General features: G+C 28.0%; 1 protein-coding gene across 3 annotated transcripts; it reads left to right on the top strand.

Annotated features, from left to right (window-relative positions):
* The first annotated feature begins 2,179 nt into the window (after positions 1-2,179).
* Positions 2,180-21,611, top strand: LOC145185138 (arginyl-tRNA--protein transferase 1-like). 3 transcript variants are annotated; one of them, XM_090098939.1, is made up of 15 exons: positions 2,180-2,266; positions 3,118-4,246; positions 4,420-4,483; positions 5,851-5,913; positions 6,204-6,487; positions 8,410-8,489; positions 9,470-9,580; positions 11,557-11,685; positions 17,319-17,351; positions 17,460-17,505; positions 17,580-17,694; positions 18,452-18,551; positions 18,740-18,860; positions 20,888-20,952; positions 21,199-21,611. In XM_090098939.1, the coding sequence occupies exons 2-15, from the start codon at positions 4,147-4,149 to the stop codon at positions 21,310-21,312; spliced, it is 1,425 nt and encodes a 474-aa protein (XP_089955065.1). In that variant the 5' UTR covers positions 2,180-2,266; positions 3,118-4,146; the 3' UTR covers positions 21,313-21,611. The 3 variants fall into 3 exon arrangements, with proteins under 3 accessions (XP_089955065.1, XP_089955066.1, XP_089955067.1); XM_090098940.1 differs by lacking the exon at positions 2,180-2,266 and having other exon boundaries at positions 3,160-3,300; positions 3,431-3,538; positions 21,199-21,364; XM_090098941.1 differs by lacking the exons at positions 2,180-2,266; positions 3,118-4,246; positions 4,420-4,483; positions 5,851-5,913 and adding an exon at positions 6,979-7,053 and having other exon boundaries at positions 6,382-6,487; positions 21,199-21,364.
* The last annotated feature ends 413 nt before the right edge of the window (positions 21,612-22,024 follow it).

Below are 22,024 nucleotides of genomic sequence, written 5' to 3'. Positions count from 1 at the left end.
GCAAAAGTGGTTTAAACCAATCAAAACTTACTTGCTAAAATATGCTCAAACACGATGATGAAGGTAAACCACATATGGTTTTACCATTGTAATATTCACAATTAAATAAATAATTGCTATGTCAAATATTTCATGGTAAGTAGCATGGTAATGGAGCAACTTCCGACTCGCTAATCAGCAGTTGCTTTTTAATTAGTATAAGACTTTGTTATAATAAATACTCAGTAAAATACGTTCTATTCTCAAAAACTGAAAACTATTATGATCTCGTTAAGAAAATTATCTTTTTTTTTAAACCAAAATTTCAAAACATAATTTCAAAGAAAATTCAAAACATAATTTCAAAAGAAGAAATTCGTCAAATTGATTTCAAAAAAGGTTCAGCCCTTCAAAAAGATACTCAAAAAAGAAAGTTCACAACTAATGAACAAAATGGGACAAATTTTTAATGCACGTTACAAAAATTTATTATCATAAAATTCAAAAATAGTCAAAGATATACCTCTTGCTGGGAATGACTAGTTCTATTTAGAAAAATATCCAAAAGACGTCCGTATTCAAAAATTCTTGTAGAACTACTCTCGGAAAAAAAAAATCCCATGAAAATCCTTTTCGTTTTCTCTTCAAAAAATCTCAAAAACATTCTGCGAGATTTTTCCAAACCGTTTTTTTTTCTGTTTTCGCAGATGTTTCTTAAAACGGAAAAAAAAAAAGTTTTCTCGAAGTTCCTCGAGTTCAATAACACTCTCAACAGTTGCAAGCATAAGATGATTAAGCTTGAGAACAGTTAAATAAAAAGGATAAAAAGAACGAAATGCGGTTGGTAAAAGTATATCCTTAAGACACTTCACGAAGAAAGTTTTAAATAAGTAGGGTGAAAAGGGTGAAAAGGGTGTGGAAGCACGGTTTTTCGAACCGTTCGTAATTACCTACACAGATCTTGGTCACAAAAGTTATATGTCTATATGGTCAAATAGCGCGAGTGGAATCTAAAACGAAGCTGTCAAAGTATAAGGAATAGGATATTTGTTGTGTTAAGTTAACTGCCAGGTGTTTAGCAGAGGAATTTTAAGTCAGCAAGACGAACTCAGAAGGATTAACTAAAAGAAAGGTTGTTTCTTTTTGCATAAAATACAAGATAAAGTCGACCAACAAACAGGAGAAGAACAATATATACTTTATCCAACTAATGCACACAATTAATACAAGTTTACATGAGATTAATATAAGTTTACAAGTTTACAGATGGCCACGGTAAATACAAGTTTACAGGAGAGGTTTAAAGAGATCATGAACTTCTAAATTTAGTTTGAACTTTATTGCGATTTAAAGATGCAGGTTTAGGAAGATTGTGAAATTATTAGCTTCATTATTGAAGAAAAATCATAACGATCTTGATCTTCTTTCCAATTTTACGCTTATATAAATCAGCATGCACTTCCTGAACATTTTCTTAAATATTACTGTCGCCGTGAGTTTGTTAGTAACAATAATTATTTCTGTTGCTTTTTTCAAAAATTATTTTTCAAAGATAAATAGAAAACAAATTGTGCATGTCAATTGACATTCGTGAACATATGGAAACAAGAAAAGTCCCACTTTATAATCGTTTTGTTTATTGGTATATTTTTTGTTTTTGCTTTTTTGTATTGAAACCTTTTCGATTACTTTTCTGCATTTTCTTTTAATAAACTGAGAAAAAACAAACGAAAAACGGTTAAATACATACTTCTTTTAGCGTATTTATTGAGGTGGCACCACTCCTGGTAGTCCCCCTCCCCCTCCTCCTCTTTCCCACAAATACACCTTCAAACGTTAAAGATGCCATTAGAAATAACGATAAATTTTATTGAATCTTGTGCTAGTTTGCTTACAGTTTAACAAGAATTATCGTTAGGCTTAATTTAACCATAGGAATTCATATAACCTTAAAAAGTATTTTGACGTTTTTTTTTTGAATGCACGCATTTCGGGTGATTTAAGGCATGTCTGGCTTTTATCAATGTTCGGTTGCACCCACTGATCTCTATAATAACTGGATAGCGCATCTCAAATATCAAAATTCACGCCAAAATCGCCATATTGGAAAGCCCCAGAACAATGAAATCTGATATGTGTGATAAAGCGATAAAGCGATAAGCCGAAAAACAGAACTTAAAGCTTACGGGATTAAAATTTTTGGGGCTTTCCAATATGGCGATTTTGGCGTCAAAAAATAAGAAGTTTTGCTCGGAGTTGCGCTATCCAGTTATTATAGAGATCAGTGGTTGCACCACTAAACATTTTTTTTTGAGTATAAATTTTTTTGGCAAACAATTCACATTTAGTCTTTTCTGAAAAAGGAGAATATCTTTAAAAATAAACAAAAAAACATACACCAGGGTCGACCTTTAGCCTTTTTGTATTACAGGCGAGTAACAATTACCTCTTAAAAAGTCATGACTTTTAAGAAGTATTTTACTACGTTTTTCCTATTTCTGCTGCGAAAATTTCGAATTTAGCAAAAAAAAAAAAAAAAAAGTAAACAAAGTTGAATAGGTTTTGAACATTTAAATTCGAACCTAAGAGCATAGCTGAACTGTTTGAGTGTTTTTATATGAAAGCTGAAATTTTAGGAGGTCTAAAAGAAATCATCATTCTCAAAAAAAGAAAAAGTATGAAGATTTTTAGTGCCAGTTTCTTCACATTCATATCGAAGAAAGATACTTTTACAGAAAATCTAGTAAATTGTCCATAAGAAGAATTTGGTTGGTAAACCAATAAAGACATTTCGGAGCAGTGTTCTCAAAAAGGATGTAAAATTTTGGAACCTCAAGTTCATTAAGAACATACACTTTAAATTGGTAAATATAAACATGTATGTGTACTATTTTTATTAAATATAAATGTTTATATTTACCTGTATATTTTTTTTATCTATTATAGGCTGTTTCTATAAAAAAAAAAAAAAAATGTCGGCCTTTGAAAACGGTATACTTAACGTCAAATTCTAAATGTGATTAATCCCGCGAGGTGAAAACACTTCACACGCGTTTAAACAAAAATAACACGTAAAAAAAACGAAGTTTTCTCCGACTGGCCTTAAATCACCCGAGATATGCAGGACTTTTATTTTAGTGTATTTTACCTGCCTATTTAAAAACTTTCATCGCGAAGTGTCTTAAGAATATACTTTTACCGACCGCATTTCGTTCTTTTTATCCTATTCACTAACAGTTCTCAAAACCAAGTAATCGTGATACTGCTTAATCGCATATCAAAGTATATCATAGATATTGTAGAGTGCAATTGTTTAAAAAAGTAATTGAAACCTATTTCAAATTTAAATGGCTCAAATATTTTATTATTCAAAACACATTTACTTATTTAAATTTTAACTGCTTTTAAATCAGAAAATTACATAGCAATTATAACATTTATAAATATTTAGCCTTAATTCGACTGATGATGGCATCTAACACTATTGTTTCATATTCTGGACATCGTGGTCCTAATGAATGTGGTTATTGTGGTAACAATTCTTCAAAATTTACTCATGGTATAGCATTAAATTTCTGTTTAAATGAGTTCAGAAGCTTACTTTTAAATTAAAATTTCTAAATGAACAGTTTAGAGCTCTTAATTTTGTGGATATGCTTCAGTAGGGTTGCCTATCCACAAGAGTAAAAACCTGTGTATTCCTTAAAGTGTCACGTTTTTATTGAAGTAGTGAAACAATGTTAACATTTAATTGTTGTTATGTTTCACAGTAAAAAAAAACCTTGCTATCTAACTTACTCAGCTGGTCCTCTCTAAGTCTGTTCAACTAATGCTGTTGTAAAATCTTTAGGGTATAAAGCTAGATTTTATTTGCAAAATCCATACTGGTCTCAGAAACATTGTGAATTATTAGTTTTAAACTTGCTTTCCCAGGCATATTTCTAAGCTTTTTACCATTTATATTGTTTATTTTTATACTAAAGCTTTTGAAGTAATAGTTTTATTTTTCCTAGAAATGTGTTTGTTCATTTTATAAAATAATAAAAATAAAAATAATGTTTGTAACTCAACAAAATCAAACTTGTAACATTTATGGATGAAAATTAGGATTTGAATGCCTTGTTAACGTTAGCTGAATTGGGAAATATAATTTTTAAGTTATTATTCATGAGCATGAATAAGGGAATTGTTCAATATTTTGGTGAGGATGATAATGGAGGTCATTCATGTGGGTATTGCAAGAAATCTAACGAAAGTTTGAGTCATGGTAAGTATTTTTTTTTTGCTTTTGCTGACTATTTTAAAAAATCCTAAAATCAATAAGTTCAAATTTTTTGTTAAAACTGAAAATAATTTGAGAATTCTTACTTTTTTTCTTAATCAGTGTATTTTCAAATTACTTTTTAACAAAAATTGCAAGTTTTATATGTATACAAATAGGAATGTGGGCTCATTGTCTGCAGTGTGATGATTATATGAGTTTGATAGACAGAGGGTGGCGAAGGTGTGTATATTTATCATTAAGTTTGACTAATTTAGTTTTTGCATATAAATTAGGTTTTATTTAGCTGTTACTAAAAAAATAAAAGCATCATCTTGTTAATTTGTTGATTAAATTTTTATTCTTTACCACATCAGAGGAAAATTTTTAAGCTCAAGAAAAAATTTAGAAATAAATCACAGTTATTTTAATGAATCTATTGACAATGGCACAGCCAAATAAGGTTCTGAAATTTTTTATTCTGCAGTTTTACCTTTTTTTTTAATCATATAGAAATTAATTATTTGTTGTAAACAGGCATAAGGCTTTATCATTAATGTCTGATAAAAAGCAAGGGCTATTCAAATAGAAATTAAACCATTAGGATGTGTGAAAAAAAAAAAAAGTTTTTCTAATGAAATGTTTCTTTTTAACAAGGCTTTTTATATTTATATTTCTTATAAACTCTTATTTTAGAAAATTATAGGAGCAAATAGTTTATGATATCCAAATTTAAGAAATGCAGTAACTGAAAAATGCTCCAGTGGTTAAAGTTCATATCACCAAGAATCCAAAAATGAACATATCAGTATAATTGTATATGATATGTTTCAAAAAGATTATTCTAAGAAATATAAAAAATCAAAATAATTTTTGACAAAGTTGAAAAACATTATCAAGAGCATTTTCCAGTATTTATCCAATTTGTTGATAGCAAAAATGTTATTCCTTAGAGAAAGAGTTAATGTCAAAAGTCATCATAAAGAAATTTTTAAAACACTTGATTAAATATAAGTCACAGAAAGAGGTGTTAAAACACTTGATTTAAATATAAATCACTAAAACTAACCTTAACTTTTTAAGTATAATTCCAACTAAATCCCTTTGGAAATAACCTTTGAAATTAAAGTTATCTGAATAGTCTGTATTACATCTAAGAATGAAAGTGAACTTTGATGTTTGTATTTTAAAAATCTGGATGGATACATCATTTTTATATTATTCTTCCATACATATTGGAGACATTTGAAGTCATGGTCCAATAATTGGACTTTAAAAAATCATTTAAATTATAATTAAAATAATTTTTATTTGCAATGAAATTGCATTAATTTGTCATTTCTTTTTCAAATTATGTAAAAGACTAGCATTTGTTTGTGCCCAACAACAAAAGTCTTGTAGCAAATTCTCTTGATAATAATTATAAGAATCTCTATCTTTTGGGGATTGTTAGGCTTGAGTTGTCTTTAGCTTTAAGATCCAAACAGAACCAGATATTTTTCAAAAGAAAAAAAGTACAACAAAGTGTCAGTAGCAAATGATTTGTTATATTTTTACTATATTTGTGCAATCTCTAAGCATATGTAATAGAAATTAGTTGTATTTCTTAGAAGTGGAAGTTATTGCTATAAACCTATTATGAATAGAACCTGTTGTCCACAATATTCTATCAGGTTAGTTCAGCATCTTGTTTTTTCCATTTTATATTAAATAGTTTAAAATTATTTTTCATGTTATTTTCTACAAAATTTCTCTACTCTGGAATTTATTCCCTTTTCACTTGAAGATAGTAGATTTGAAAGTTATAATATATTTCAGTGAAATATTTTCTTGTAAAAAATGAGTATAAACAAGCATTTTACTGGTAAATAATATTAAAATTTTAATAGTACAAAAACTAGTTACTCCAGTGATTTTATAATGTGTGGTCTTATAATATGTAATTTTTAATATTGTTACATAGATGTGATGCTACAAATATTAAGTTAACAAAATCTCAGAAGAAAGTTGTAAAACGAGTTCATAAATTTCTTGCCAGTGGCCATCGTAAACTAAAGAAAAGTTCTTCTAATGAAGCAGAAGACTTTATTGGTGCCTTACCTGATGTCCCCCAAGTCATGCAGTTTGATTTAAAGTTCCAAGAGAATTGCAACACATATCAAAGTACAAATGAAAACCAAGAAGACCATTCTACCTTTGAAAGTGAAAGTGAAAGTGTATCTTGTGAAGATAAAAATTTTATAAAAGGTATACTCTTTTTATGGATTATAAGAATACAGGCACAACTAAGTTATATAATATACTATAATTATGTTAAACTTAAAAATAATCGATCCAGTACAAGGTCAATAATTTTTATTTCACTGTTATTTCATATTACAAATGTCAAGCATATTTTTGTATAGTATTAAAAAACAAATATAGTGCGATAGAATTCTTTAGCATAAAAGATATTTTGTTTGTTAAAAGAATGTAGATGGATTTTCTCTGCCACAACTTTTATCTAATTAATAAAACTCTTCAACATTTTAAGCAAATATCAATGACTCTGGATAAAATGTTTTCTCTTTTATTGAAATGTGTTTTTCATTGTTGTAAAAGTTCAGGCCATGATAAGGTTTGCATATTTCCATTTGTGAAAACAATTTTTCAACAGTGAAAACCTTATTCATTTTTTTACTTCACATTTTTTTTGGTATTGAGAAATTTTCAAGGATGGGCAAACATTTTTGTCTTAGAACTCATAACTTTCTAAAGTTGGACTGTAAATTGCTGACCTCCCCTATTGGAATTCCAAAGGATGACCAATGTAGGTAATTTCATATGACCCAAGTTTTTTTCTCTTTTTAAAACCTAAATCTATGATAGACTCGGAAAAGTCATAATTGTTGTAAATATAATTAACTTTATTTTTTTTTGGTAAAATAAAGATCTGATGAATAAAACACATTTGTAGAGTTCTAAGACAGGTGTCTGAAATAAAATATTACTATCAGAACAGCACTCAATACCCCCTAGGCATCAAAATATTTCAAAATATTTCTGAAATGTTCTAACATACAGTATATTTTTTATAAATGTAGATTTAACATGATCTGTACACAAAAAAAAAACAAACAAACAAACCAAAAAATTCAAGTTTGTTGAAATCTTTTTCTTTTTTTTCCTTTCAGTCGAACAAATTCTTTTTATTAGATCCAGTTAAAAGAATTTTTTGTAGGATGAGTTCTTTATAAGGTATAGGCTTTCCCAATATGCTGTTCAGAGTACTTCTCACAGGAAAGCTTAAACTAGTGCACAAAAATGTGTGAATTTTGATGAGATTGGTTTAATGCCACCAAGAGCTTGACTGGTGAGATGTTTAGAGTAGTTAACTCATCAGTAATATAGATCCTTTAATGCAAAATTAGCTCATCAAGAGTTTTTATTATTTATTTGTGAAATCTGTACCTAAAGAAGCAGTGATGCAGCTTTACAATCAAGTTGCAGAATTTGATTGTGAGGTTGCGTTATTGCTTCTTAATGTACAAGTGATTCTAATGTCATCTGCATCTATAAAGATGGTTTATAATGAAGACTTAACAAAAACACATCTACATGCACTACAGCAAGTGATAGTTTGGAAAACAATTGTGAAATCCAAATTTATTTCTCTAAAAAATACCAAATAGTTGTACTGTATAAATCAAGATCTTTGATCTCAATTAGGAGCAAGATGACATTCTTTATATGTAAATATGCATTCAATCTTGATGATAAATTTCCAGCAGTTTTGCTATAATGTAAAACAGATAATACTCCTTAGAGTAAATTTTCAAACATCATTAAAGAAGCTCTCATCACTACAATATTGACAATGCACAGAAAACATTTTAGTATGGCATCATTTTCCTCTTGTCCTCTTTCTAATTAATGCAAAGTTAAAAACCATCCCTGTAACAGTTTTTTTTTATAAACTTTTGTGATGAAATGGTAGAAAAGCCATTTTTTGTGTTATCTTAAAGCTTGCAAATGGGTTTTATTTGTTGTGTACTTTAAAACTTTTATGACTTAGATTAAGACAATTTGCTGATGAATTATTTTTTTTAGATTGCCAAAGTATGTCTTCTTTGCAAATATTTTTTTTTTGTGAATATATTTTACTAAATATATTTCTCTGTGTTGTTTAGATATATCTATAAAATGTCGTAAAGCCAAGGTTATTAGAAGGGAATTGAAACTAGCAAAACTGGCAAAGAAAGCTGAGGAGGTTCTGCTAATAATATTTTAAAATGATGTAGCTTCATTTCATATCAAATCAACCGAAAAAAATTCAAATATCATTCATAGGATTTTCATTTTACTAATATTTAGATGTTTTTACCCTTATTAGAGTATAAAAAATAATTTAATCTAATAAAAAATAAATGATCTATTTGGACTGTCTTTTAATGCCAATATTTACACATTTACAATTCTATAAAATAAGGAAATTTTGAAGTAACATGAAAATGTTTTTATTTTTAAAAGTTTACCAAAAAGTTATATAAATATCACTAGAGCAGATTGATTTAGCCTAAGATGTTATTGAATGTGCCAAATAAAGTTGTCTTTAGTCCACTATAAAAGCTGTTTGCAAAATACATGCAAGTTGGTGGGTTATCTTTGATGGAGCAGAGTCTGGGTATCACTTTTGAAGTGATTGCTCTGCTTGAGCAGTATTTTTTCCCATTAAAAAGGCAATTATAAATTAACACATGAAACTAGTTTGAATTGTTTTTCTAAACATAACAGTGCCAATTAATCCACTGTAACTTCTAAACTAATGGTTGGTTTGTTATGAAATTTTGATAAATATCTTTTGAATGTTGTCTCTGTTAAAATATTACATGGATATTTTGTTAGAGGCTCCATCTAGTAGTTAAACCCAGGACTGTTTGATCCACATGTTACCATAATCTTTTTTTGTCTTTACTAACACCTGGCCAACAATATTTTTTATATTTTGCATGCTATGTAATTCATGTGTTTTTCAACGAACTATTGATCAATAAACTATAGTACCTTGTTTTGAATTCTTAACAAATTTCTTAGCAAACTGTTTATGTAATTTAAAAAAAAAAAATAAAACATCCAAGAGCATAATCTTCTTATCAATTTAGACATGATCATACAATACAGTTATTCATATAATGGTTGCTATGATACTGAGTTTTACATGTTTTGTTATTTAATTAGAATATGTTTTAGAATGGATTGCTATTTGATGAATCCAGTTATCAGAAAAAACAAAAGTCTCTGGAAAAATCTATAGAAATGTTAGTAGAAGATTTACCAACAAATTCTGTTCATAAACTTGAGGTAATTTATTATTTTTTTTAATTTTAATAAATAGAATAAAGTACATTTTATTAAGAGTTCAATCATTAAGTTGTAAAATTGGTATCAGATGAATATTTAGTCTTTTACATTAATAACTGTGCAGCAAACTAGATTCTTAACCCTTTAATCTGGTTTTATTAATAAAAAAATCCGACCAAACTGCTGACTCCTATTGGAGATGCTGGTAGTGAAAGGGTTAAATACAGTACATCCAATTTTCAAGTTCTCTTCTTATTTTTAATATACACCCCTCATTCATAACAATTTATTCTAAGACAATAATTAGTAATTTTTTTCAAAATCTTTTCTCTTCTGAAATAATATCAGGCAGCCTTACCACTTTGATATCTGATCATTTTTCTTCAAATCTGGCGTTTACATAAACATATTTCTGATCTAAAGAGGGTCATCAAAAATAAGTTTTTGTATACCAAGCATGTTTGCTAAAAAAATACCCCAAATACAATTATCCTTTGCGATTGCAAAATCTAAACTTTTTTTTTTTTACAGAATGTGGAGAAGCAAAACAGCACAAATTTTTGTGCTGTTTTGCTTCTTTTTTTTTTCCAGATGATCAATACCAAGTTCTCTGATACTTTGGCCAGCAGTTTTTGGAGTTTGCCTGGATTTTTTGTTTAATATCAAGATGTACATATACTTTTCAAAGGCAAAATGGCTTCTATGCTCATTCTAAAAAAATTGAGTTAGTTTTTGAGAGTTTTCCATGATGCTATATAAGGGAAAAAGAAAGTAACTTTTTACAGGAGTCAAAAATGAAGCTCAATGACCATACTCATTGCTTACTCTTTTATTTCAACAAAGAAGAGAATGCAACTGAGGCAGTTTAAAAGAAAAAGAAAATATCCTTTGATGCCTCTTTAAGCACAGTCTTCACTTAGGACTGGTTTGCAAAGTTTGCTACTAAAAAAAGAAAACCACTTCTAAGCCAGATACCTTAGTATCTGACTTAAAAGTGGTAAAAGAGTTCTTTGGAATGACCAATGCCTGGCTGGACCCAGATGAACTACCCCAGAAAGTGACCAAAACTGACCCTATTCTAAACAAGCTTCTCTTGTGTAATTGTTGGGCCAGATTTGGAATGGTTTATCATGAGGTGATGAAGTAGGCAAACAATTACTGTCAAGATATACTGTGCTTAGCTCCAATGCATTAAAAAATCTTTGCTAAACACTTGCTGGTTGCTGTTAATTTTAAGGAATTCTGGTCTATAACATCACCTGATCACATGTGGCAAAGAAGACCTAACAGGAGCTGATGGAGATGGAGTAGTAAGTTCTGCCTCACCATTCATATTTACCAGATATCTCTCCTCCAGGTTATCATTTATTCAGAGCAATGGAAAATGTCATGAAGAACATGGAATTTCATAATGAGCATGAACTGAAACAGGAGGTTGATAGATTTCTCAACTCCAAAAACAGACAGTTTTTGGAGTTGAGAAACAGAGAGGCATTGATTCCTTGAAAGGTATGTGGTAGAAACTCATTGTTTGTGAATGTAATTACTTTGGCTAATAAAACCTTTTGTATTTCGAAATGTGATGTATTTCATTTTTAGGGCACTTTTTTGCAAGTATTTTTTGACAAATCTAAAATATTGGTGCTTTTATAGATGAATATTTTTTATACAATCTTACAGGTAAACAACTAAATCTTAAACCAAACCATTCCAGCAGATTTTACAAAAAATTCAATATTTTGGAACATTACAATCCCTCTATATTACTCAGTTTTTAGGTCAAGTTTACTGACAATCTCTGTTAAAGGTCTTTTCTTAGTATGGGAAAGTTAGCAGAAATCTATATTTTTTTATCATCTTAATATCTTATCAGTCCATAAACTACTTATAATAAGGTGCTGATTGCGAGCAATTTTTTTGAATGTACATTTAACATAAATATGTATTAGATTATAAACTAAAATCATCAAATTTAGGTAAAGCTTATCCGGTGCTGTCCAAAATCTGAGGAATTTAAACGTAGTTTTCATGAAGAACATTTACTCTTTACAAAATACCAAATGTCTATTCATAAAGAATCTATTAGTGATTGTTCTCGAGAAAAGGTTTGTTACAACTATCAATTTTAAACTTTACCTTTTTCAGTTACATAATAATTTAAATGGAACTAATATGTAAAAAATTTTTTTTTTGTTTTTTTTTTTAATTTAATTTTATTTTACTAATAATAAACACCTTTAGTATCTAAACATCAAAGTTTATTTATTTTTTATTTTTTGCGGTCTGTATTCTAAATTTGTAAAAAAAAATCAAAGAGTAACCAAAACCTCATAAGAAATAACTTTCTTCAAAGAAACTTCTACAACAACAATAGACCTTGATTACAAAATAGGCAGCTTTGAGTCAGGTAGCATATCTTTTAAGTAGAAAATTACAAATGATCTTGTGAGTAGGATTTATATTATGCAGTAGATGAGCAAATGTTAATTTATAAGCTAAGCAAACTTGAAAAAGCTTAGCCTGTAAGTTGTTTCAATTATAACATCAGTTGAGAACCAAACAATTAAAAGTTAAGATCTTTACATGCATCACTTTTAAGCGACATGTTGAAAACATTTTAAAAAATCTGTTAAAAATTTTTTAAAAAAAATCACTGAGGAGTTTGCTGCTCTTCAAGCTTTTTTTTTTAAGTTTTGCAAGGATACTTGTTTTACAGCACATCTAAGGAGAATTGTAAAATTTTTTAGTTTTAAAGTAAGTGAAGAACAATATAAAACAAAGCTGTGGCAGGTAACATTATATGAAAGCAATAATAAGTTAATTTACAGTAGCGTGTAAAAGTTAATAAACAGCTAAACAGTTTTTTCATCATAACTTTTTGACTGAAAATCAATGAAATTCATTTTCACTGAAAATGAATGAAATTTTCAACAATTGTTCTTATAATGTGACTGTATAGTATAATTTACTCAAAAAAAATGATAACTTGTAACAAAAGGATATAAGATAATGTGAATTAAAATTCTTAGCAAAACCTTTCCTAAGTGAAGGCTTTTATGCAAAATTATAAGCCATTAAGTAGCTGGAAAATTTAACAAAGGAATAATATAGGGGTGGGAGTTAAGGTTAGTTTTAGTCTAACTAAAATTAGTCGACTAACTTTTTAGTCTAACTAAATTTAGTCGACTAGCTTTTTAGTCTAACTAAAATAAGTTGACTAAAGCAAGATTTAGAGCTAAAAAAAACTGAATAACCAATACCATGAAGTTATATAAATATAATACGAGTTATGACAAATAAATCAATTTAAAGACATCAAAATTTATTGTTTTGTACGTAATATAATTTGTGACAATTAGGTAATAAAATTGTTTTTAAAAAAGTATTTTTTGGGTAAAAGTAACAATATATTTTTTGCAAATTAAAAAGTTGGTCGACTAGTTTCAGTTAGACTAAAAAGTTAGTCGACTAAATTTAGTTAGACTAAAAAGTTAGTCGACTTAATCTAGTTAGACTAAAAAGTTACTCAACGAAGTTTAGTTAGACTAACAAGTTAGTTGACTAATTTTAGTTAGACTAAAAGTTAGTCGACCAATTTTAGTTAGACTAAAAAGTTAGTCAACTAAATTTAGTTAGACTAAAAAGTTAGTTGACTAATTTTAGTTAGACTAAAAAGTTAGTCAGCTAACTTTAGTTACGGTTTTTTTAGTTAACACGGTGCATAGGAACATGCTCAAAGACCTTGCAACACATCCCCAGAAATTTTTTTTTTTTGATTATCATTAGAAAACATTTCCTTATTCAAAAAATGTAAATGACAACTTTTTTTAGTGGGGGCCTGGGAAACACATCCCCAGAAATTTTGTTGTTCAAGATAGGTAACTAAGAGGCATGGGGAATACTCAAATTTCTAGTATGTTGATACTGGTGTTGAATGAGAATGACTTGCAAAAAATTAGGGTAATTGGAGCAAAACTAACCCCGCTCCAACCCCTAACTGCCCCCTTCCTAGAACTAAGTCTCCTTTAATCATAAAAATTTTTTTTTTTTGTTCTATCATTAACTAGATCAAAATTCATCGACAGATTTCAAATTTCATCAAAAAATCTCTTTTTGTTTAAGATTTATAACTATGCAAAGCTTAAAATTACCCCCTGAAAAAACTTTAAATGGTCTTAACTTTTAAACGAAAAATATTTTTTGATGTAATTTGAAATCTGTCAATGATAAATGATCTAGTTTAATATAAAAAACAAGTAAAAAGTTGAAAAGGGTTTTTAGGAACCATACCCTTGAGGAGGGCTATTAGGGGTCGAGAAGGGTTTGCTACAATTATTATTACAGTAAAAAAGAAAATTTCTGGTCTTTATGGTTAGATTATGATTGATATTTTACATTTCAAAATCATACTAAACGTTTGTTCATAGGAAGTTTAATATTTTACTTTTTACAAACTACATTCCTGCAAATAGAAAGCTATTTTAAAAGTGCTTGTAGTTGTAAGCAACAACCACAATTTTTAGCGCCTCTACAGTTTGGGCTATGCTTTCCAACTTTTCTCATTCGCCAAAACTGATTGAAATCCTGATGAATGGATTCAAGAGCGTGTTTGGTCCAGTAACCTAAGCCTATAGAATGTAAGAAGTACAAAAGAAATGCAAGTTTATTTGATAAATTCGTCATAATTTAAGCAATTTTTACGATTCAACTGTTGAAATAGAGTATTTAATTACTAATATTATAAATTATTTTTTATCAAATTTAAAAGTTATTATTCATACCGAAGACTTCATCTTTCATGTCGATGAATTTGATATGTTTCTCAACTTTGTGTACCTTCAAAGGATTTGTAGCCCTTAGATTTCTATAGCTCATAGAGAACTCCTCTAAATCTTTAACATATGTGGAGCTTAATGATTTTCCAAAACAATCATGAACTATTTTTTCAAAATCTCTAAGTACCTTAATGTATTTGGCAGCGGAAACTCCAAGACTAGACTCCTGAAAAAACAGTTCAAAGCTGTCTATGTTTTTAAGCAACTTATTGCAAGCATTGCCTTCCAAATGATGCTGCCCTTGGTAGGACACTCTGCAGATGTTTATCTTAGATATTGATTAACAAACTGTAACCCACACTAATTATTTTCAAATAAATTTTTTCAATCTCTTTTAAAATTTTCCAATGATTTTGTTGCTCTCAATCAGTTTGATATTAAAACCAGATTCCACACTTTTCTGTCCTGCCTCACTTCTCAGAAATTGTGCAACTTCAATCGTGTTGCGATTACTCAGAAATCATATTGAAGTTAATAATAAAATTCGCTTTAAACTCATAACAAATGTATTTTTAAAAGTATTTTTAAGCAACAAAAATTTACCTGGAATGTAGTTTTATTTGAAGCTTGTTCAATTTATCTAAAGAAAAGAAGGGTTTCTTAACCTCAGTCTTTCCGAAACAGACAGTGAGTTGCTTTGGACCAAAAGTTTTCAAAGCTAAGGTGTTCCCTGAGTCATTAGTGCTGAGATCTTTGATAGAACTGGACAGAACTTTTCCTTGCGTTGTTGGGGATGTTGATTTTACAATGGCTGTCAAATTCTTTTGACTTTCTAATTTCATACAGGGATGTGGAATTCCATGTCCCACTTGAGCATACCAATCTTGACAAATTAGTCTTTCTGCAGGTTTATTTGAAACATCTTTAGCGCCTTGATAAACAAGTTTTCCCGACACACATTCAACCATAGGGGCAAATATTTTTTCCATTTTTGATTTGCACCCATTTTCACAAATAAAACATTTACATTTTCTCCCTCTAATAACTCTGGTACTCAGGTCTAAATTTTTTAGCATATGTAGAATAACTAAAATAACATTACTGAATTTTAACTAAAGTAAATTAAACATCAATGTTGTTATAATAACCTTCATAAAACTACAGCATAATGAAGTAATGATCAGTCCCTGCAAACATTTTTCTACATTTCGAGCAAAGTATCGTAGGTCAGGGTTATCCGCTGAATAATCTTTGCCGAATATAGTTTTGAGTAGTCATTTTTCTTTTTATTTAGATTTAAATAAGCTGTTTTAGCATTATTTATTGGTCTTAAATCCTTGTCTTTCCTGAAACAGCAAATGCAAAATTTTTTAACAAAATCACTATGTTCTTTTGCATGTTTAGGCATTTTAAACGAATGCTTCAAATAACAACTTCTGATATGGATTGATAATACTGGCATGATATATCGGTCATATCAATCAAATGTCAATATAATGGCCACAAACATGCTTTTAGTTCGTATGTAAATGTGTGTGATAAGTTATTATGCAACTGTTAACAATTAGCAATTGCTAGCTTTTAGTAATTGTTAATAATTAAAGGTTGCTTTGCTTTATTTTTATTTCAATAAAAATGTAAATAGAAAGTAATGAAAATTACATATCCGTCTGTAAATTTCAATGTTAAACAAACATTTTTAAAAACTTTAAAAAAAAAGTTGATAAATCTATCAAAAACATTTCTGAAAAACTAAATACAGGGGCATGGGCATGATTTTGTGGTGTTCGAAACGATCCCCTGAATCCCCCCTAGTATGGTTCTTAAAAACCCTTTTCAACTTTTTGCTTGTTTTATATTAAACTAAATCATTTATCATTGACATATTTCAAACTACATAAAAAAAAATTTTTCGTTTAAAAGTTAAGACCATTTAAAGTTTTTTCAGGGGGTAATTTTAAGCTTTGCATGGTTATAAATCTTAAACGAAAAGAGATTTTTTGATGAAATTTGAAATCTGTTGATGAATTTTGATCTAGTTTATGATAGGACAAAAAAAAAATTTTTATGATTAAAGGAGATGTAGTTCTAGGAAGGGGTAAGTTAGGGGTCGAAGCGGGGTTGGTTTTGCTCCAATTACCCTTATTTTTTGCAAGTCATCCTCATTTGACACCATAATCAACATACTAGAAATTTGAGTATTCCCCATGTTTCTTAGTTACCTATCTTGAACAACAAAATTCCTGGGCACTCCCCTAAAATATGTGATTTCTTTCCAGGCCCCCACTAAAAAAAGTTGTCATTTACATTTTTTGAATAAGGAAGTGTTTTCTTATGGAAATCAAAAAAAAAATATCTGGGGATGTGTTGCAAGGTCTTAGAGCATGTTCCTATGCACCGTGTTAAGTTAGTTACAATTTTTAGTTTTGGTCACAACACTAGAATAATACAAGGTTAAAGATACTTTATAAAAGAATACCAGAAAATAATTCATAATAAAAGCAGTTAAAATAATTTTCTTTTTAAATACTATTAATTAGGAAACAATTTTTTATTTTAAAAAATTTGGTTGGTTCTTGCAATCACAAAGTTACAAATCAAAATGGGAGTTATATGTAAATAATTCCAATAACCATAAAATAAGTCAATCTTTCTAACAATCAAAGTTAATATACAAAATTTGATTATATATAATTTATTCTACAATATTTCCTAGATGATAAAGAAACTTTTTTTTAATAATTAGAAACTTGACCTGGTAACACCAATCTCACAAAAATACATTTATTTAGCAGTATTTCTTATTTTCAATAATTACTCATTGTAATATACACATGATCAATTGTAATAATATTTGTAATAATACATAATCAACTTGTGCAAGTTTCATTAAAATTTTAAGTACCCAAGTGAAGTGCCCAGCTGTTACTTGTTTTTAAATGAGCTACTGTTTTCCATTTCAGTTTCGTCGTTTTCTTGTTGACGGTCCTCTGAAGGTAATATTTAAATGTATGTCTTTGTTTTTGTTTATAAAAAAAATGCAAACCTGGTTGTGATATGATATAAAATACTCCTGTTTTAAAATATTTTTTGTTTTCTTTTAGCCAAATGGCATTTATGGTGCTTTTCATCAACAATATTATTTAGACGGTAAGTTTTTAAAATTGCTGTTATATTGCATCAATTGCAGTCCAGTTTTTTATATTTTTATCCTTAATTATCAGGTAAACTGATTGCAGTGGGTGTATTGGATGTACTGCCACAAGCTCTCTCATCTGTTTATTTTTTTTATGATCCGGAATATAGTTTTCTTTCTCTTGGTACTTATTCTGCTGTCAGGTAATATTTTTGAATATTACCATACTTAATACAGTTACTTATGATTTTTTGTTTTAAGAAAGACATAGAATTTGAGTTTATTTTTCATCTTATGTCAATAAAGGGTCTTATTGATAGAGTATAATGATAATTTCTTAATTTAAGGGAGTTATATATTTATTCTTGCTAATAAATCAAAGTGACTAAAATTTATTTTATTAACTTTCTAAGAAAAGTAACTTTACTTCATTATGACCAGAGTAAAGCTTCATACTAAAAATAAACTCTTACATTTTATGAAGTGAGAATCATAACGGATTTAAGGTTTTGTCAATTTTAAAATCTGTGTTTTTAATTTAGATTTTAAAATCTTTTAAAAGTAGCTTAAAGCAAAACCAATGATATTAAAGTTTTGTAATTTCAATTGCATTTTATTAATTAGTATTTTTTTATTAGTGTTTATCTGTTAGTAATAGAATTATGCTAATACTTGTCGAATATAAAAATATGATTAAGTAGTAATACTGGTTTATTTTTTAAAGTTGCATGATAAAGAGATGAAGATAGCATTAACTAATATATTAATGTAATATGCTTTAAAAAGGGAATAGCCCTTACAATATAGCATACTGTGAAATTTCATTTTTGGTGGTTTTCCAGCTATAAGTTCTGTGATGATCTCTTTTCAAAATTTCTAGTTGTTTCTTATTTTGATATAATAAAATACTTCACAGTTTTCTAATCATTAAAATAATTCTCTGTTTAATCATTTTTTTAGAGAAATTTATCTTGTTCGTGAACTGCAAAAGAAGCATCAGAATCTAAGATATTATTATATGGGTTTTTATATTCACTCTTGTCCTAAAATGCGTTACAAGGTAAGTGTTAAACAAGTTAGACGAATTTTTTTTTTTTTTTTTAAAAAAAAAAAGGAGTTTGGCTTTAGCAGCCATTTTAACAATTCTTTTTTTGGGAATTTATGTAATTTTTAGGTAAAACTATGCTTTATTTTATTTTTGTTATTTTTACTTTGTTCATTTTCTGAATAAGATTTCCTTTTATTTAGGCTCAATATCATCCTTCCTTTTTACTTTGTCCAGAAACTTACTTATGGGTTCCAATAGAAAAAGCTCTTCCGAAGTTGGATGTTAGCAAATATTGTTGTTTAAGTGATAACAAATTAAAATGTATGTTGCAACTTTTTAATTTTAGTTTAAAAATGGTTTGTTATAGAGTTTTATCAGGTTATGTTCCCACAAACCAAATTTGCGCTGTTTTGTAGTATTTTGGAGTGTGTTGTAGTTTAACATTTGTGTTTTGTGTTTGGTCAATGCTTTGTAGTTTGAATTTCAGATTTCTAGAGATAATTTATGTATCATACATACCAGTGTATAAGTCAACCTTTTGTATAAGTAAACTATTCAAATTTGTTTAGTATTTTTCTGAATTTTTCAGTTAAATCTTTAACGATAATTGAAAAAACAGTTGTTTTTTTTGTGATGATTACCAGGAAATATTTTTCTGCTCTCATTTTTTTGAATAATCTTTTTTTTTAAAGACTTATCAAAAAGTTTTTCGCTACACATAAGCACAGGCTTAATCTGAGTAAATTAAATTATTTTGCTAATTAGTGTTATTTAGTATGTGCTGTTAAGTTACTAATAATTTTACAATCTGTTTTTCTACCAATGTTTTGTAAGTTGTATTTTTTTAATTTCTAATTTTTGATTAGTTTTAGTAAGTATCAAATAAAATACACTAACACCAATTAACTTTGATAAATTGACACAAATGCTCTTATCGAAAAAATATTAAAAAATGTTAATAAATGCAAACATGCTTTGAGTTGTTTACCTTTTGTTAATTATGTTTTTTGACAAGAACAAGTCTACCCTTTAAATTGTTAGAAACACAAGCAAGGAAGGACCTGTAGGTTTTTGCTAATAAAAGAATTGTCATTAAGCATAGAACAATCAATATTAATTTAGAAAACAGAATAAATGAAAATGTCAAAGTATAAAGCAACAGGTTGTCAAATAAGAGAGCTCAAAGTTAGCAATCAGACTAAAAAGTAAAATATTTATATTTATTACAAAAATACTATTTTTGAATAAAATTTTAAAAAACTAAAATTCCAAAAACAAATTATGGCAGTTTTTGGAATTTAGAAAAAAATGACAAAATTTTTTTAACTTATGAAAAAATGACATTTTTTTATTAATAAAAATCTTTCCAAATATATCATCTGTGACAGCCTAAAGTTTATCATTTTTTCAAACTTCAAAAAAAGTTCAATAGTATTTCCAATTATAACTTTGAAAGATTATATTATAGTAACAGTATTTTTTTTATTTTTATTAATAAAACCAATTAAAATCATTAAACTTAAGGAGCCAATTTAAAGGCTGAGAGATGCAGCAATAAACATTTCTTATATATTGTTTCAAAAACAAACAAAAAAAACAGCATTAAAAGCATTAGATCATCTATTGGCCACTCTTAAAAATATACAAAAGTATTGAGTAATTGCCTTTAGATAGGAAAGCAACAATAGACAATGTCCTTGTGCAACTACATAACTTGAGGTGTTTCATTATAAATAAAGAAAGTGCTGTACAATAACTGGACACTAAGATTGGTAGAGTTTTTTGAATAGCTATTAGTTGAATTTGATCAAAAAATCAAATGCTTAAGAAACTTGAACTGTATGATGAAATCTACAAGCAATTAGCATAAAATGATTCATCTACAGATAAATTCCTAAGAAGTCAACCATCATTACAATCCTTATAAATTATGCAGTTCTAGATAATAATGGCGTGGGTTACAATTTTGATTTGAGGGAATCTTATCAAGCCATATCACAACCAACTATTTTCTCAGATCCAAATCCACCTATACAAGTACTTCCCAGTCTGCCACTAAGCTAAGATGTGGATGTCATCCTTTAGTGGAAAGGCTACCATAATCAATTCCAACTCCTGGCAAATGCAGCACTGGGAATATGGAACTCTAGTAATTTCTGCTGCATTAGTCAGGGAATTTTATATCCACTCAGTCTAAAAAAAAAGAAAAACAGAGCTAAAAAAAAGAATAATTGTCCTATGTTTAGTTATGGCAATAGGGATAATTATGAGTTTTTATAACAAAGTTTTATTATATAAAAAAACCTCTAAAGAAAGAATCTAAAGTTGTTGTTTTTTGTTTTTTTAAGATGACCAAGAAATAAATATTGATCACATAATGGTGTTGCACAGGAATAAAGTAATGAAATTCAATGTAAGTCCTACAACTATTTGTTTTACTTTATCTATCATGGATTTTTTTTCCCAAATTTTTAACCTATGCACAGCATCTTTTGTCTTTGTTTTATCCAAGACATGAAGCAATGAAGTTTTAAGTCCTGGTGTAATGGTTTACTGAAACAAATAGTTCATTTGCATGAAACTTATCTCAGTATAAAGTAAATTTGTATTAATAGATTGAAAGTTTTAGATCATTGGATAACTATTTATAATATTTCAGGTTTTTCTTCAATTGGTTGCTGATAAGGATCGTGAGAGACAAATAAAAGAAGTTACAGAGTATTCAACATTATCTGGCTTATCTGCTTTAAGCATGCTTCTATGCAGAGACTAATTGTTTTTGTCTTTTTTAACACTGTATTATATTATTTAATAAAGTTTTAAAAATATCTTGTGAATTTTTTCTTTTTATCAACAAGGCAAAACAGTAGAGTAAAAACATTCTAGACAATGTTTCATCATTAAATTCTTTAAATTTTTTTTGTTTATATTCCAAGAATTTTTTACTTGCTTGATCACATAACTTTTGTTTTGTAAATTTGCTTTATTACAATCTTTAATTTTTCTTTATTTATTTGACTTTTGTCTAAACATACCTATAAAAGTTTTGAAGAAATAAAGTGAAGAAATGTTTACTCGCTTGTTTTTAATGCTGAATCAAACTTTTGGAAACAAGGCTTGGTTGATGAATGTTGATTGTGGCATTTTTGCTTTTTTTAAAAGACATTTTGAAAATAATAATTTTTATAATTCTTTTTTAAATGTTTATTTAATTGATTTTCATAAAATGGATGCACTGATGATTTCATTACTTCTGTTTCATGTTGAAAGTAAAATTTTAAAATATTTTTTACTTAAAATTAAAATTTTAATTTATAGGTCTTAACTATGGCTCCTAAATTTGATAATGGTAATCAAAAGTTAATCTTCTTCATACTAAAACACTTTTTAAATGTCATACAAGTTGTCTGTTTACTGTGATAGCTGTAGATGCAATTTCTTTTTCTTGCCATATGAGAGCAAAAAGACATTAGAAGAACACACAT

This window comes from Hydra viridissima, unplaced genomic scaffold (genome assembly GCF_058129835.1).
Source record: "Hydra viridissima isolate aposymbiotic clone 2 unplaced genomic scaffold, HvirCarnegie_v1 scaffold_9, whole genome shotgun sequence".
Classification (NCBI taxonomy): Eukaryota; Metazoa; Cnidaria; class Hydrozoa; order Anthoathecata; family Hydridae; genus Hydra; species Hydra viridissima.
This window is presented reverse-complemented; position numbering and strand designations above follow the sequence as displayed.